General features: G+C 44.8%; 1 protein-coding gene across 4 annotated transcripts in view; it reads right to left on the bottom strand.

The window, feature by feature from the left end:
• Nucleotides 1–13,745, bottom strand: part of CA7 (carbonic anhydrase 7) — a 52,099-nt gene that overhangs the window by 23,992 nt on the left and 14,362 nt on the right. For all 4 annotated transcript variants that reach the window (XM_033942643.1, XM_033942646.1, XM_033942645.1 and 1 more), the window contains exon 3: nt 3,618–3,736. In XM_033942643.1, coding sequence (XP_033798534.1) covers nt 3,618–3,736 — 119 coding nt within the window. The remainder of the gene's footprint in view (nt 1–3,617; nt 3,737–13,745) is intronic.

Genomic DNA, 13,745 nt, shown 5'->3' with positions numbered 1-13,745 from the left:
TGGGTAGGGGCTGCTTGACGTTGGTGGAAGGAGGGAGTGGGCATCCTTCCTGCCGATCTTCGATTTGGGGATCTTTTTTTTTAATTTGTGGGTTTATTCTGCACATGTGCCAATCGCTATCACTAGTGATCAGCACACACAAATTTAGTGACCCTCCATGACTCTCCACAGACCTCATTTGCATGTGCAGTTTTTTAAGAATGGCTCGCCTTTTTGAAATCATTACAGTAACAGCCACGACAGTGGCCCATCGGATTTAACCACCGACGTTTGAGTATCTTTCCCTTAGCTGGTATTCTATAACCTTAGTACATAAATTCTATAGTGAACAACTGCAAGGATGCTGTGGATGAGAGGGAGGGAGGCATGGGTGGGTCAGAATCATGTTCAGAGCTTAGCTGTTAAAGCCCCGATTCTATATATATTGCCTAAAAAATCAGTGCCAACTAGTACGGTGCCAAGTGTGATTCTATAAAAGTTAGGTTTTCTTGGCCTAAATGCCTGCGTCCAAGTTAGGCACACGTATGACCATATTCTATAATTGACAATATACTCAAATGTAAGAATTTATCTCACATTCTTGCCATGCTTCCTTCAAAACTTCATACTGCCTCACTTCAAGCTTATCTTCCTGGTCCTCAGCGGGCCACCAAGCACTCAAACTACTCTCATTGTGCTGGGCTTTATGCTCCCCCTCGTCATTGGATCCAGTGTAATGAATATTTCAAATCTAAGTTTAAATATTAGCCTTAAGTATATAAATATGTACTAAAAGTACTTAGCTGTGAAAAAAGACGCTTTTCAGCGGGGGTAGAGTCACCAACATTGGTCGGTTTGAATGGCGTAAATAGGGAGTGGTAGCCTTGAGAAAGCCCTTTGAATTACACAGGCGAAACATGTTGGTGACTCTACCCCCGCTGAAAAGTGTCTTTTTTTCACAGCTAAGTACTTTTAGTACATATTTATATACTTAAGGCTAATATTTAAACTTAGTTTGAAATATTCATTACACTGGATCCGATGACGAGGGGGAGCATAAAGCCCAGCACAATGAGAGTAGTTTGAGTGCTTGGTGGCCCGCTGAGGACCAGGAAGATAAGCTTGAAGTGAGGCAGTAAGAAGTTTTGAATGAAGCACGGCAAGAATGTGAGATAAATTCTTACATTTGAGTACATTGTATATCGGAGTGTTCTTCATTTACAAAGATTATTAGATAAGTGCCAATAGTTACATATTCTATAATTGAGCACATAACTCAAAAACATGCACAAGATCCGCCCCCTAACCACACCTACTTTTAGATCGATGCCTTGGACATGGCACCTACCTTTTATAGAATCGCACCTATACCAAGTTGAGCACCTAACATTTAATTAACTTCAATTAACATAAATTATGAGTTGCATGCCAATTATTAGCACAGATTAAGCCTATTAATTAAGTTAGTCGCCTACATTGGCTAGGCATGCCGATGTAAGCACCTAACTTTAGGCAGACTTTATAGAATATGGGAGTAAGTTTATAGAATACCAATAGTTAAGTATGCAGCTGCACATTTAGTAACGATTCAAAAAGAACCCGCAACAGAGGGAGAAAAAACGTTGCAAACAAAAACAGATCTCCCCTGCCCCAGAAGTAGAAAAGGTGGGGGGAAGAGACATCTCAAACAACTCTATCTAAAAACAATAATAATAATAATAGTGATTAAGGGAAGCCCTCAGTAACACAGCTTGCTATGGGGAAACACCCCAAGAGCACCAGCTGTCACGAGTATAACCCACTCACAGGTAATAACTATGAAACATCCCCAGCCTAACCCTATGTGCAATAAATATGTGAATCAGTGCACAAACCAGTGTGCTAAAGGTGAACGACTAAATAATATAAATGTGTAAATTTATAAGTTGAAAAGGCTGTTTCTACCCCCCATCCGGGGAGCCGGAGCCACCAAAATCAGCCAAGCAGGCATAAATATACACTAGGTCAGTTGTTGGAAGTACTTAGCTTCTCCAGTGAACAAGAAAAATAGCCAGCCATGATGAAGCTCGTCCAACTGGACTCCGTTTCGAGGGCAACCAGCCAGGCTATCTCAATAAAGTCTTGAACACTAGCCTCAGATGATATCACAAAGTTGAAAATGGCGCTGCTAGTGTTCAAGACTTTATTGAGATAGCCTGGCTGGTTCCTGAGGAAGGGGGGTTTTGCCCTTGAAACGGAGTCCCGTTGGACGAGCTTCATCATGGCTGGCTATTTTTCTTGTTCACTGGAGAAGCTAAATACTTCCAACAACTGACCTAGAGTATATTTATGCCTGCTTGGCTGATTTTGGTAGCTCTGGCTCCCCGGATGGGGGGTAGAAACAGCCTTTTCAACTTATAAATTTACACATTTATATTATTTAGTCATTCACCTTTAGCATACTGGTTTGTGCACTGGTTCACATATTTATTGCACATAGTGTTAGCCTGGGGATGTTTCACAGTTATTACCTGTGAGTGGGTTATACTCGTGACAGCTGGTGCTCTTGGGGTGTTTCCCCATAGCAAGCTGTGTTACTGAGGGCTTCCCTTAATCACTGTTATTATTATTGTTAGATAGTGTTATTTGAGCTGTCTCTCCCACCCACCCTTTCTACTTCTGGGGCAGGGGAGATCTGTTTTTGGCTGCACATTTAGTTGCATTTATATCAGCATTCATTTGGTGTAAGCTGCCATGTCTAAATGTCAGTGCATAAATGCCAACTTTACACTAACATTCTATAATGGGAGTGTGTGGCACAGTGGTTAAAACTACACCCTCACCCTGAGGTTGTGGGTTTAAATCCCATACTGTTCCTTGTGACCCCTGGGCAAATCACTTAATCCCCGTTGCCCCAGGTACATTAGATAGAGTGTGAGCCCACCATGACAGATGGGAAAAAATGTTTAAATACTTGAATGTAAACCATTTTGGCTATAAGTGGTATATCAATAAATAATGGCAATTATGTGCATAATTGCTGATATAGTATTTGACCTAGTTCACAACATCCCTGCGCTTAATTTGTGGCAATATATAGAGAATTATCCCCTGAGTTCCATAATTCTGTCAGCATGGCCAAGCTTTTCTATGAAATATTTCCTCACCAGGAGCAGGGTGAAATATCCTTTAGGTCATAGAAACATGATGGCAGATAAAGGCCAAATGGCCCATCTAGTCTGCCCATCCGCAGTAACCATTATCTCCTTCTCTCTCCGAGAGATCCCACGTGCCTATCCCAGGCCCTTTTGATCAGTGGTTCTTAAACCTGTCTTGGGGGGACCCCCAGCCAATCGAGTTTTCAAGATATCCCTAATGAATATGCATGACGCAGATTTACATATAATAGAGGTGGCGGGCATGCAAACCTGCCTCATGCATATTCATAAGGGATATCTTGAAGACCCAACTGGTTGGAGGTACCCCAAGACAGGTTTAAGAACCACTGCTTTAGATGATTCCTTTACAAGGGTTATACGTGGTAGGTAGAAGGGTTTTGTCAACAGTGTTGAGAACTTACAGGCTGCTTTATAGCGATTACGTATCAAAACTGAAAATAAATCAATAGTGGGATTATGTGGGGAAATAAATGTTCTTACCTCGCAAGGGAATGACTTTCCATTGACCGTGTGCTCTGATCCCTGATTCGTCTTCGTGCCCCAGTGGAAATGAAACTGCTTAAGTCTATAGGGACCTTCCAGTGGACCCCCACTGATCACTGCAAAAGGATGTGTCAAGTTTCATTTTCCTTTATTTTTGAACTCGGCAAGCTAAGATTGTCACGTTGTACCTTATTTGAAACTGTATGCAGTTCTGCCAGATACTGTATGATCATTTTATCTTTCATTCACCAAAATGCAGGTGTTTGTAGAAGCCAGAGATTGTGAGTTCAAACCCACGCTGCTCCTTGTGACCCTGGGCAAGTCACTTAGGGCTCCTTTTATCAAGCCGTGCTAGCGGTGTAACACTTGTAATAGCGCGCGTTAAACCACCGGCCGCACTAACCGCTACTGCCTCCTCTTGAGCAGGCGGTAGTTTTTTGGCCAGCGCAGGAGTTAGCGCGTGATGAAACGTCGCGGGCGTTAACCCCACTAGCGCAGCTTGATAAAAGGAGCCCTTAATCCCCCCCCATTGCCCCAGGTACATTAGATAGATTGTGGGACAGACAGGGGAAAATGCTTGAGTACCTGAATAAATTCATGGAAACCGTTCAGAGCTCCCTTGGGAGAACGGTATAGAAAATTGAATAAATAAATGCAGTATACAAGTCCCAAGTCTCCTTCCCTTTCAAGTAAGGCTTCGTCTGCTGCACACCGCCAAATTCACCAGGAAAAATTGAGACTGTTTTCTTAGTTATCAAAGAACATCAGAAAACCACTGTGAACGCTCTCTCTTGCTACGGATGGGAGGGAGTGAAAAAGATCAGTCAGTTCACAGAAAGAATCCCAAGAAACATGATCACCTCAAACATTCAGCAGGTGTTGTGTGTCTGGTGGAATGTAGAGAGTTGCACGGGGACAGAAATCCCACCCATCCCCGCCCGTCCCCGCCAGGATCCTCTCCATCCCCACCCGTCCCCGCCAGGATCCTCTCTGTCCCCACCCGTCCCCGTCAGGATCCTCTCTGTCCCCACCCGTCCCCGCCAGGATCCTCTCCATCCCCACCCGTCCCCGCCAGGATCCTCTCTGTCCCCACCCGTCCCCGTCAGGATCCTCTCTGTCCCCACCCATCCCCGTTAGGATCCTCTCTGTCCCCACCCAACCCCGTCAGGATCCTCTCCATCCCCACCCGTCCCCGCCAGGATCCTCTCTGTCCCCACCCGTCCCCGTCAGGATCCTCTCTGTCCCCACCCATCCCCGTCAGAATCCTCTCTGTCCCCACCCATCCCCGTCAGGATCCTCTCCATCCCCACCCGTCCCCGCCAGGATCCTCTCTGTCCCCACCCGTCCCCGTCAGGATCCTCTCTGTCCCCACCCATCCCCGTTAGGATCCTCTCTGTCCCCACCCATCCCCGTCAGGATCCTCTCCATCCCCACCCATCCCCGCACGAATTACCTCCATCCCCGCCCCATAAAAAGCAGCAATTACTTCTGACAGGATCATCAATTCCACAGTTTCTTTTGTATTTGCGCTGCTGTTTTCCTTGTGGAATCTCTTTGGTGGAACCCTTTTTTTGTTTTCTGTTCAAGTAATTAACTTATAAACCCCCTCTTTTACTAAGGCTGAAGTGTCCATTATATTATATGGATGAACCCTGCTTCCAAAGCCTTCCATCCCCGTGGGAGTCCCGTTGGCTAGAAGGGGGTCCCCGTGGGAGTCCCGTGGGCCAGAGGGGGGTCCCCGTGGGAGTCCCGTGGGTTAGGGGGGATTCCCGCGGGAGCCGCGGGATTCCCACAATCCCCGTTCCTGTGCAGACCTCTAGTGTAATGTAGGAGTTAATATGTGTGTACATTAGTTTGTGTGGTAGTGATATAAAGGAATGAATGAGTCAGCTTTATAAAAGTAGCAGTAAAATATACCAGTGCAATGTGTTTTAATATCTGATGAGTCCTGGCAATTTATTATCTCATGGAAGTTAGTTGACAGAACATTTTCCAAATACCTGCTTTTATAACAATAATTATTTGGGGGTTTTCTTGATATTTGTCCAGTGCAGGTCAGAAAGATTTGAGATGAATTAAGCTATAACATGCTGAAAAAAACCATGTACAGCTATTCTGAACGCATACATTTGTTATTCCCTCTGTAACCCCTACCTCATCATCCCTTGTATGTCCCTTCATGAGCACCATATATTGATCCACCCTGAGTCCTGTGCGTCTGTCATAATCTAGATTGTAAGCTCTTTCAATCAGGGACCATATCTTGCATGATTGTAGCAGGTTTCTGGGTCTTGCCGTGTCTGTGTAGAAAGAGACGACGTTTCAGCCATCATGCTGTGGATTTCTTCCGGGTATGCTGGGAAGGTCTGCACTACTTTGCACTTGCCCAGCATACCCTGAAGAAAGCCACAGCACGATGGCTGAAACGTCGTCTCTTTCTACACAGATGCGGCGAGACCCGGAAACCTGCTACAATCATGACGCCAGCCGCGGAAGCCTAAGAGAGCATCTCTTGCATGTTTAATGTACAGCGCTGTGCGCATCTGGTAGCATTATAGAAATAATAAACAGTAGTAGTAGTAGTAGAATGAAATGACTGTCTTTGCTGCAGAGGCCAGAACATATACTCAGCCTTTCACTAGAATACATGATGCATATGATTATCTATTCATGACTTTCAACCAGAGTAACCCTATAGCACTGATACTAAAAGACAGCCCTATCTGCTTTCCCTCTGAATGATTCTTTCTTTCCTGCAAACAATATCCCCTAGCCTATAGAACACACTGGAAGCTAGGATTTCAGAAGCTCTCACATTCAAGACTTTGCTCATTCATTCTCATGACAAGACTAAGAATGTCATAATGCCCCTGTATCGCTCCATGGTGCGACCTCACCTGGAGTACTGTGTTCAATTCTGGTCCCCTTATCTCAAGAAAGATATAGTGGCGCTTGAAAAGGTTCAAAGAAGAGCGACCAAGATGGTAAAGTGGATGGAACTCTTCTCGTATGAGGAAAGACTAAAACGGTTGGGGCTCTTCAGCTTGGAAAAGAGACGGCTGAGGGGAGATATGATTGAAGTCTACAATTTTTCACTCTGTCAAAAATTACAAAGACTAGGGGACTCTCGATGAAGTTACAGAGAAATACTTTTAAAACCAATAGAAGGAAATTTTTTTTTCACTTAGAGAATTGTTAAGCTCTGGAATGCGTTTCCAGAGGTTGTGGTAAAAGTGGACAGCGTAGCTGGTTTTAAGAAAGGTTTGGACAATTCCTGGAGGAAAAGTCCATAGGCTGTTATTGAGAAAGACATGAGGGAAGCTACTGCTTGCCCTGGATCGGTAATATGGAATGTTGCTACTCCTTGGGTTTTGGCCAGGTACTAGTCACCTGGATTGGCCACCGTGAAAACGGGCTACTGGGCTTTATGGACCATTAGTCTGACCTAGTAAGGCTAATCTTATGTTCTTATGTGTTTTCAAAAAAAAAAAAAAAAGTCTTTTTTCTTTATACGAAACTTATTAACTGCTCAGTACAATAAAAGTTAAAGGTAGATTACTGAAATGCATAGTTTGGCATACCTACCATGTCACAAAAGCACTAAAACAACTTTGGCAAAAGGGATTACACATTTTCCCTCTCTTTTACTAATGCGCAGCGCGGGTTTTAGCGCCGGCAGTGGTGGTAACTGCTCCAACGCTCATAGGAATTCTATGCTGCCACTGCTGGCGCATCATGCCACTATATCACTTCATGGAGTGACCGCACCTTGAATATTCTTTTTTTTAAGTCAAGGTTTATTTATTGAAAATTTTGTAAAAACAAGAGAAACATAGGTAATGCAATAACAACAAACCATGCGAGATATAAGTACAAGAAAATACTTGGCAAGGCAAATGAAATAAACAGATCTGTGAGTCACAATCTTAACAGTATATAAACGACCACACCTTAAATATTATGTGCAATTCTGGTCACCGCATCACAAAAAAAAGAGGCAGAGGTGCATTTTCGATAGTGTGTCTAAGTCCGACTTTGGATGTATTCTATAACAGTGGTTCTCAACCCTGTCCTGGAGGACCACCAGGCCAATCGGGTTTTCAGGCTAGCCCTAATGAATATGCATGAGAGAGTTTTGCATATAATGGAAGTGACTAGCATGCAAATCTGCTCCATGCATATTCATTAGGGCTAGCCTGAAAACCCGATTGGCCTGGTGGTCCTCCAGGACAGGGTTGGAACCACTGTTCTACAAGACATCCAAAAGTCGGGGTGGGGGAAGCAGCCCTTTTCGAAACTGCTAGACATCCAAAATTTTTTTTTTTTAATGACCTATTTGGACATCTTGACCCTAAGGATGTCTAACTTTTTGAGCCATTTTCATATACAAAAGTGTCCATGTTCAAAACGTCCAAATCAAGCCCATTTGGATGCGGGAGGGACCATCATCTTAATGGACTGGCCGTACAGACATCCCACCAGGGCAGTAAGGCATCTTAGGGGGCAGTACTGTGAACATCACATGAAGAGTGCCAGGTACTTACTTCACCAGAACCCCATTTTAAGGTATGGTGAGCCCTCCAAAACTCCCACAAAACCTACTCTACCCACCTGTCTACTACCCTAATAGTCCTTATGGCTCCAGATGTCATTTATACGGCAGTACAGTAGGTTTTGGGTGGGTTTTAGTGGGCTCACACTTTCCACCATAAATGTAGTGGGTAGAGTGGCTTATGGACCTGGGTCTTCCTCTCTATGGTTCAATAGCCCAACCACCAGGCTACTTAAGACACCTGTGTGCTGCTCTAATAGGCTTTCCCATACTAGGTGCTGTTGTTCCAGAGACAGGTACAGTTTGCACTGTTTTATGTACATCTTTAGGGGGGTGGGGGGAGGGTTAGTGACCAGTGACGGAGTGTGGGGAGCATAATTTAATCTCTCCAGTGGTTATCTGGTCAGTTTGGGTCATGTACATACAGGTCTAACTCTGAACGTCTAAATGACACCCTGGACATCTTGAAAAAGGTTTTATTATCCCTGTAAGATGTCCAAGTGCTAAGCCCACCCAAATCCTGCCCAAAACACGCCTCTTAAATGCCCCCTTATCATTTAGACTTCCTGGAGGGTGAGTGCCCTGCAATATGTCTTTAAAAAAGTAGTTTTGAAAATCAGCACTTGGACATTTTCACAATTTAAATGTCAAGTGCTGGTTTGTGCCATTTTTGGGGGACATTTTTCTCATTTAATAATGAGCCCCATAGCGAAATTAGAAAAGGTACAAAGAAAGGTGCCCAACATAATGACGGATATGGAACAACATCCCTGTAAGGAAAGGATAAAAAGAGATTAGGGGAAAGAAGAAAGAGATTTTATAAAATCATGACTTGAGTGAAACTGGTAGACATCAATCACTTGTTTACTGTTTCCTAATATACAAAGGTCAGAGAGCATGCAATTAAGTTATTAAGTAGTACATGAAAACAAAAACAGAGAAATTGTTTCTTCATTCTTCATATAATTAAGCTCTGGAATTCATTGCCAGAGAATGTAGTATAGAAAAACCCATTAGCATAGCCATGTTTAAAAAAAAAAAAGGGTTGGACAGGTTCATGGAAGAAGATTATCAGGTGTGAAGGTGAATGGGAACATCCACTGCTTGTTCCTGGGACCCTGGATTGGCCACAATTAGTAACAGGATGCTGGGCTTGATGGACCTTTGTTCTGTCCAAGTACTGCAATGCTTATGTACAAAACAAGCTAATTCATAAAGTAAAAACATCTACACATGTCCTTTCCATTTTGTTTATAAAACATACCCCTCCCATCCATGGCAATTAACTACAACAGAAAACTAAACTTCTCCTCCTTGACCGGGGATCACTTCTGTTCATGGGGAATCCCATGGGATATGAAAGCAATCCCAGGATGGCTTTTGAAAGAGTATGTTGTATAACAGCATGTACTAAAAAAAAAAGTGAAGTACCCCTTCCCCTTCCACAAACACACCAATAAATGCCCTGCAAATATCAAGTACATAAGAACATAAGAGTTGCCTCCGCTGAGGCAGACCATAGGTCCATCTTGCCCAGCGGTCCGCACCCGCGGCGGCCCATCAGGCCTATTGCCTGAACAGTGGTCCCTGACTAGTTTTATAACTTACCTCTAATCCTGTCCCTATAATTTACCTTTACTCTTATCTGTACCCCTCAATCCCTTTGTCCTCCAAGTACCTATCCAAAGCTTCTTTGAAGCCCTGTAGCGTGCTCCTGTTTATCACATCCTCCGGTAGCGCGTTCCATGTATCCACCACTCTCTGTGTGAAGAAGAACTTCCTGGCGTTTGTTCTAAACCTCTCCCCTTTCAATTTCTCTGAGTGCCCCCTTGTACTTGTGGTTCCCCACAATTTAAAAAATCTGTCCCTGTCTATTTTTTCTATACCCTTCATGATCTTGAAGGTTTCTATCATGTCTCCTCTAAGTCTCCGCTTTTCCAGGGAGAAAAGCCCCATGGTAGCAGTTAGCTGATTTCAGGTCACCTATGTATGCATCTGGTTCTTTAGGAAATGTTCCAGTCATTCTGTCCTAAATGAAACACGGACATGTCATCAGGACATCCTCAAATGGACCCAAAATAGCACAGCTGATCTTGCTTCAATTGGCAGGTAGATGAAATTGTGCTTAATGCTGGAAGTATCAGTACATTTGTATTATTTCATTCAAATGTCTAGCCACAAATAAACCTGACTGGGTATTATTCCAATATAACAGACCTGTTTAGTGCAAAATGATTTCCTGGTACTTTTATTGATCAATTTGTTTGTGTGCGGAAGAATTACTGTACATGGGATAACTTTACTTTCTAAAAGGGGACACCACAAGCAGTGGCGTACCAAGGGGGGGGGGGCGGTCCGCCCCGGGTACCAAGCCCTGAGGGGGTGCTCCCGGTCCGGTCCAGTTCCCCCCCCCCCCCTGCGCCGGGTGTCGCGTCTGGAAACAGCCTGCAGCAAGATCGCGATGCCAGAGATCTTTGCCTGCTTCGACTGTTTCCTCCGCCACGGTCCTGCCCCTCCTCTGATGTCAGAGGAGGGGCGGGACCGCGGCGGAGGAAACAGCCGAAGCAGGCAAAGATCTCTAGCATCGCGCGATCTTGTTGCAGGCTGTTTCCCCAGGGCAGTAGCGTACCAAGGGGGGCGAGGGGGAGGTCCATCCCGGGTGCCGCCTTAGGGGGGGTGCACAGCTGGCCCGGTCCCTATCGCGCTCCTACCCTCCCAGCGAAAGCAGCATCGGCGCCATTATCGAAAAAGGTAATGGCGCCAGGCCTTGGAGCACCAAGGCAGACCGCTTCTCCCCCCTCCCAGCCGAAACCCCGCTGACCATCCTATCTCTCCCCCCCCCAAGTGAACCTTTCCGACCCTCCCAGCGAAAGCAGCAAACCTCCCTCCAGTAGCGTCGGCTTTATCCTCCCTCTGCCGCATCACTGATGACGTCATCAGTAACGCGGCAGAGGGAGGAGAAAGCCGCGAGGGAGGTTTGCTGCTCTCGCTGGGAAGGTCGGAAAGGTTCACGGGGGGGGGGAGATAGGAGGGTCAGCGGGGGTTCGGCTGGGAGGGGGGAGAAGCGGACTGCCTCGGTGCTCCATTACCTTCTTCGGGCAGCAGCAGCGTTTACAATTCGCTGCTGTTGCCGGCTTCAGGCCTTGTTCTCTGCCGGGTCCTGCCTACTTCCAGTTTTCATGAAGACAGGACCCGACAGAGAGGAAGGCCTGAAGCGGGCAACAGCAGTGAATTGTGAATGCTGCTGCTGCCCGATGAAGTTCAGGACATCAGGACATCGGGGAAGGAGCAGGGAGAAATCGGCTGCTGGCTTGGGGGTGAGGGTAGGGAAAGAATCGTGGAAGTGGAGAAATCGGCACGATGGCTTTGTGCAGGCTAGGGGGAGAGAGAAAGAAAGGAAAAAATAAAGAGGGGGGGCCAGGGGGAGAGAGAAAGAAAGGCAGAAATAAAGAGGGGTCAGAGGGAGAGAGAAAGAAAGGCAGAAAGAAAGAGGGGGACCAAGGGGAGAGAAAGAAAGGCAGAAATAAAGAGGGGGTCAAGGGGGAGAGAAAGAAAGGCAGAAAGAAAGAGGAGGGCCAGGGGGAGAGAGAAAGAAAGGCAGAAAGAAAGAGGGGGACCAAGGGGAGAGAAAGAAAGGCAGAAATACAGAGGGGGGTCAAGGGGGAGAGAAAGAAAGGCAGAAAGAAAGAGGGGGGCCAGGAGGAGAGAGAAAGAAAGGCAGAAATAAAGAGGGGAGCCAGGGGGAGAGAGAAAGAAGAAGGATCAGAAGAAGGACCAGAGACTCATGAAATCACCAGACAAAAAAGTAGGAAAAATGATTTTATTTTCAACTTAGTGATCAAAATGTGTCCGTTTTGAAAATTTATATCTGCTGTCTATATTTTGCACTATGGCCCCCTTTTACTAAACCGCAATAGAGTTTTTTAGCGCAGGGAGCCTATGAGCGTCGAGAGCAGCGTGGGGCATTCAGTGCAGCTCCCTATGCTAAAAACCGCTATCGCAGTTTAGTAAAAAGGGAGGGGGAATATTTGTCTATTTTTGTATAGTTGTTACTGAGGTGACATTGCATAAAGTCATCTGCCTTGACCTCTTTGAAAACCCGCGGAATATAAATGATAATTAACATTTTCTCTGCGTACAGCGTGCTTTGTGTTTTTAAAATTTTATTGTTGGTAGATCATTTTGACTTGGCCACAAAGGTAAGGGGGAGGGAGGGAGGGGAACTGCTGAAAGACATCTAATAATCCTTGCAGGCTTGACTGCAGGGAATTGTTTTTGTAAAATCATGTTTTGTTATGTGACTGGCATTATCTAGACTTTAATTTCTATGAATGAATAGAATGAAAATGATATAAAATTACTTGCTTGTTTTTATGTGCGTGCGCTGAAGGAAAGTGGAGAGAGAGTGGGCTGAGGATGCTGAAGGGAAATGGGGAAGAGAGTGGGGAGAAGACGCTGATTTATAAATTGACAATTGTACAGAATATTGTTTCTTTTTATACTTTAATATAAACAATTCAAGGCTTGTGTGGATGGAATCAGGTGGTTTGCGGGGATGGGGACCGAGCTTACAGGGATTAGTCCAATAAAATTGTATTTTTTTATATCTCATTATTTGTTTTATTTTTATTTGTTAATTTTTAAAGTGGTGATTGTTATGTATCAGTTTTTTCAAATTTACATCTACTGTCTTTGTATTTTGCACTGTATTAGAGGACATGTGTTACTGTTTTTTTTGTGGTGTTGCATTGTATCCAGGGTCTGGTTTCTTGGCGGATCAGTTTAACTTTTGTCTACATATTTCTATTTTTAGTTTGTGATTATTTCATTTTGGGCGAGGGTGTATCTCTGTTCTGTGTGTATGAAAAAGACATAGTTTTCAGTTGGCATTGACTACAGGACCAATTGACTGTGCGGGATCTGGCTTGTTTAGTTTTACAATGTATGTGTTGGTGTTCTAGTGCTCACTGCAGTGTTTAAGATGCAGCCTTTTCCTAGGTACACTCTTGTGGTGCGATATGTAGATTGGTACTAAAAATCATATTTTTCATATAGATGGGGGGGGGGTGTCAAAAAATGATGGGCCCCGGGTGCCACATACCCTAGGTACGCCACTGACCACAAGCATAAGTTATAATGCAGTCACTATTCCCCTACGTTAACAACCCCCCAAAAAAACCCAAAACTTATAGAATAGGCATGCCTACCTATAGGCTCCTTTTACTAAATGGCGGTAGAGGTTTCTACCGCGGGCCAGCGAGGTAAATGCTCCAACGCTCGTAGGAATTCTATGAGCGTTGGAGCATGTACCTCATCAGCCTGCATTAGAAACTTCTACCGCCGTTTACTACCACTACTAATCTATATATATAAAATCGGAGGTATGTATGTGTGTATGTATGTATGTGTGTGTGTATGTGCCGCGATCACGCAAAAACGGCTTGACCGATTTGAACGAAACTTGGTATGCAGATCCCTCACTACCTGGGGTGATATGTTCTGGGGGTCTCGCGGCCCACCTGCACACGTGGGCGGAGCTACAAACAGAAAATCAGATTTCACCCATTCATGTC

The sequence above is a fragment of the Geotrypetes seraphini genome, chromosome 4 (genome assembly GCF_902459505.1).
Source record: "Geotrypetes seraphini chromosome 4, aGeoSer1.1, whole genome shotgun sequence".
Taxonomy (NCBI): Eukaryota; Metazoa; Chordata; class Amphibia; order Gymnophiona; family Dermophiidae; genus Geotrypetes; species Geotrypetes seraphini.
This window is presented reverse-complemented; position numbering and strand designations above follow the sequence as displayed.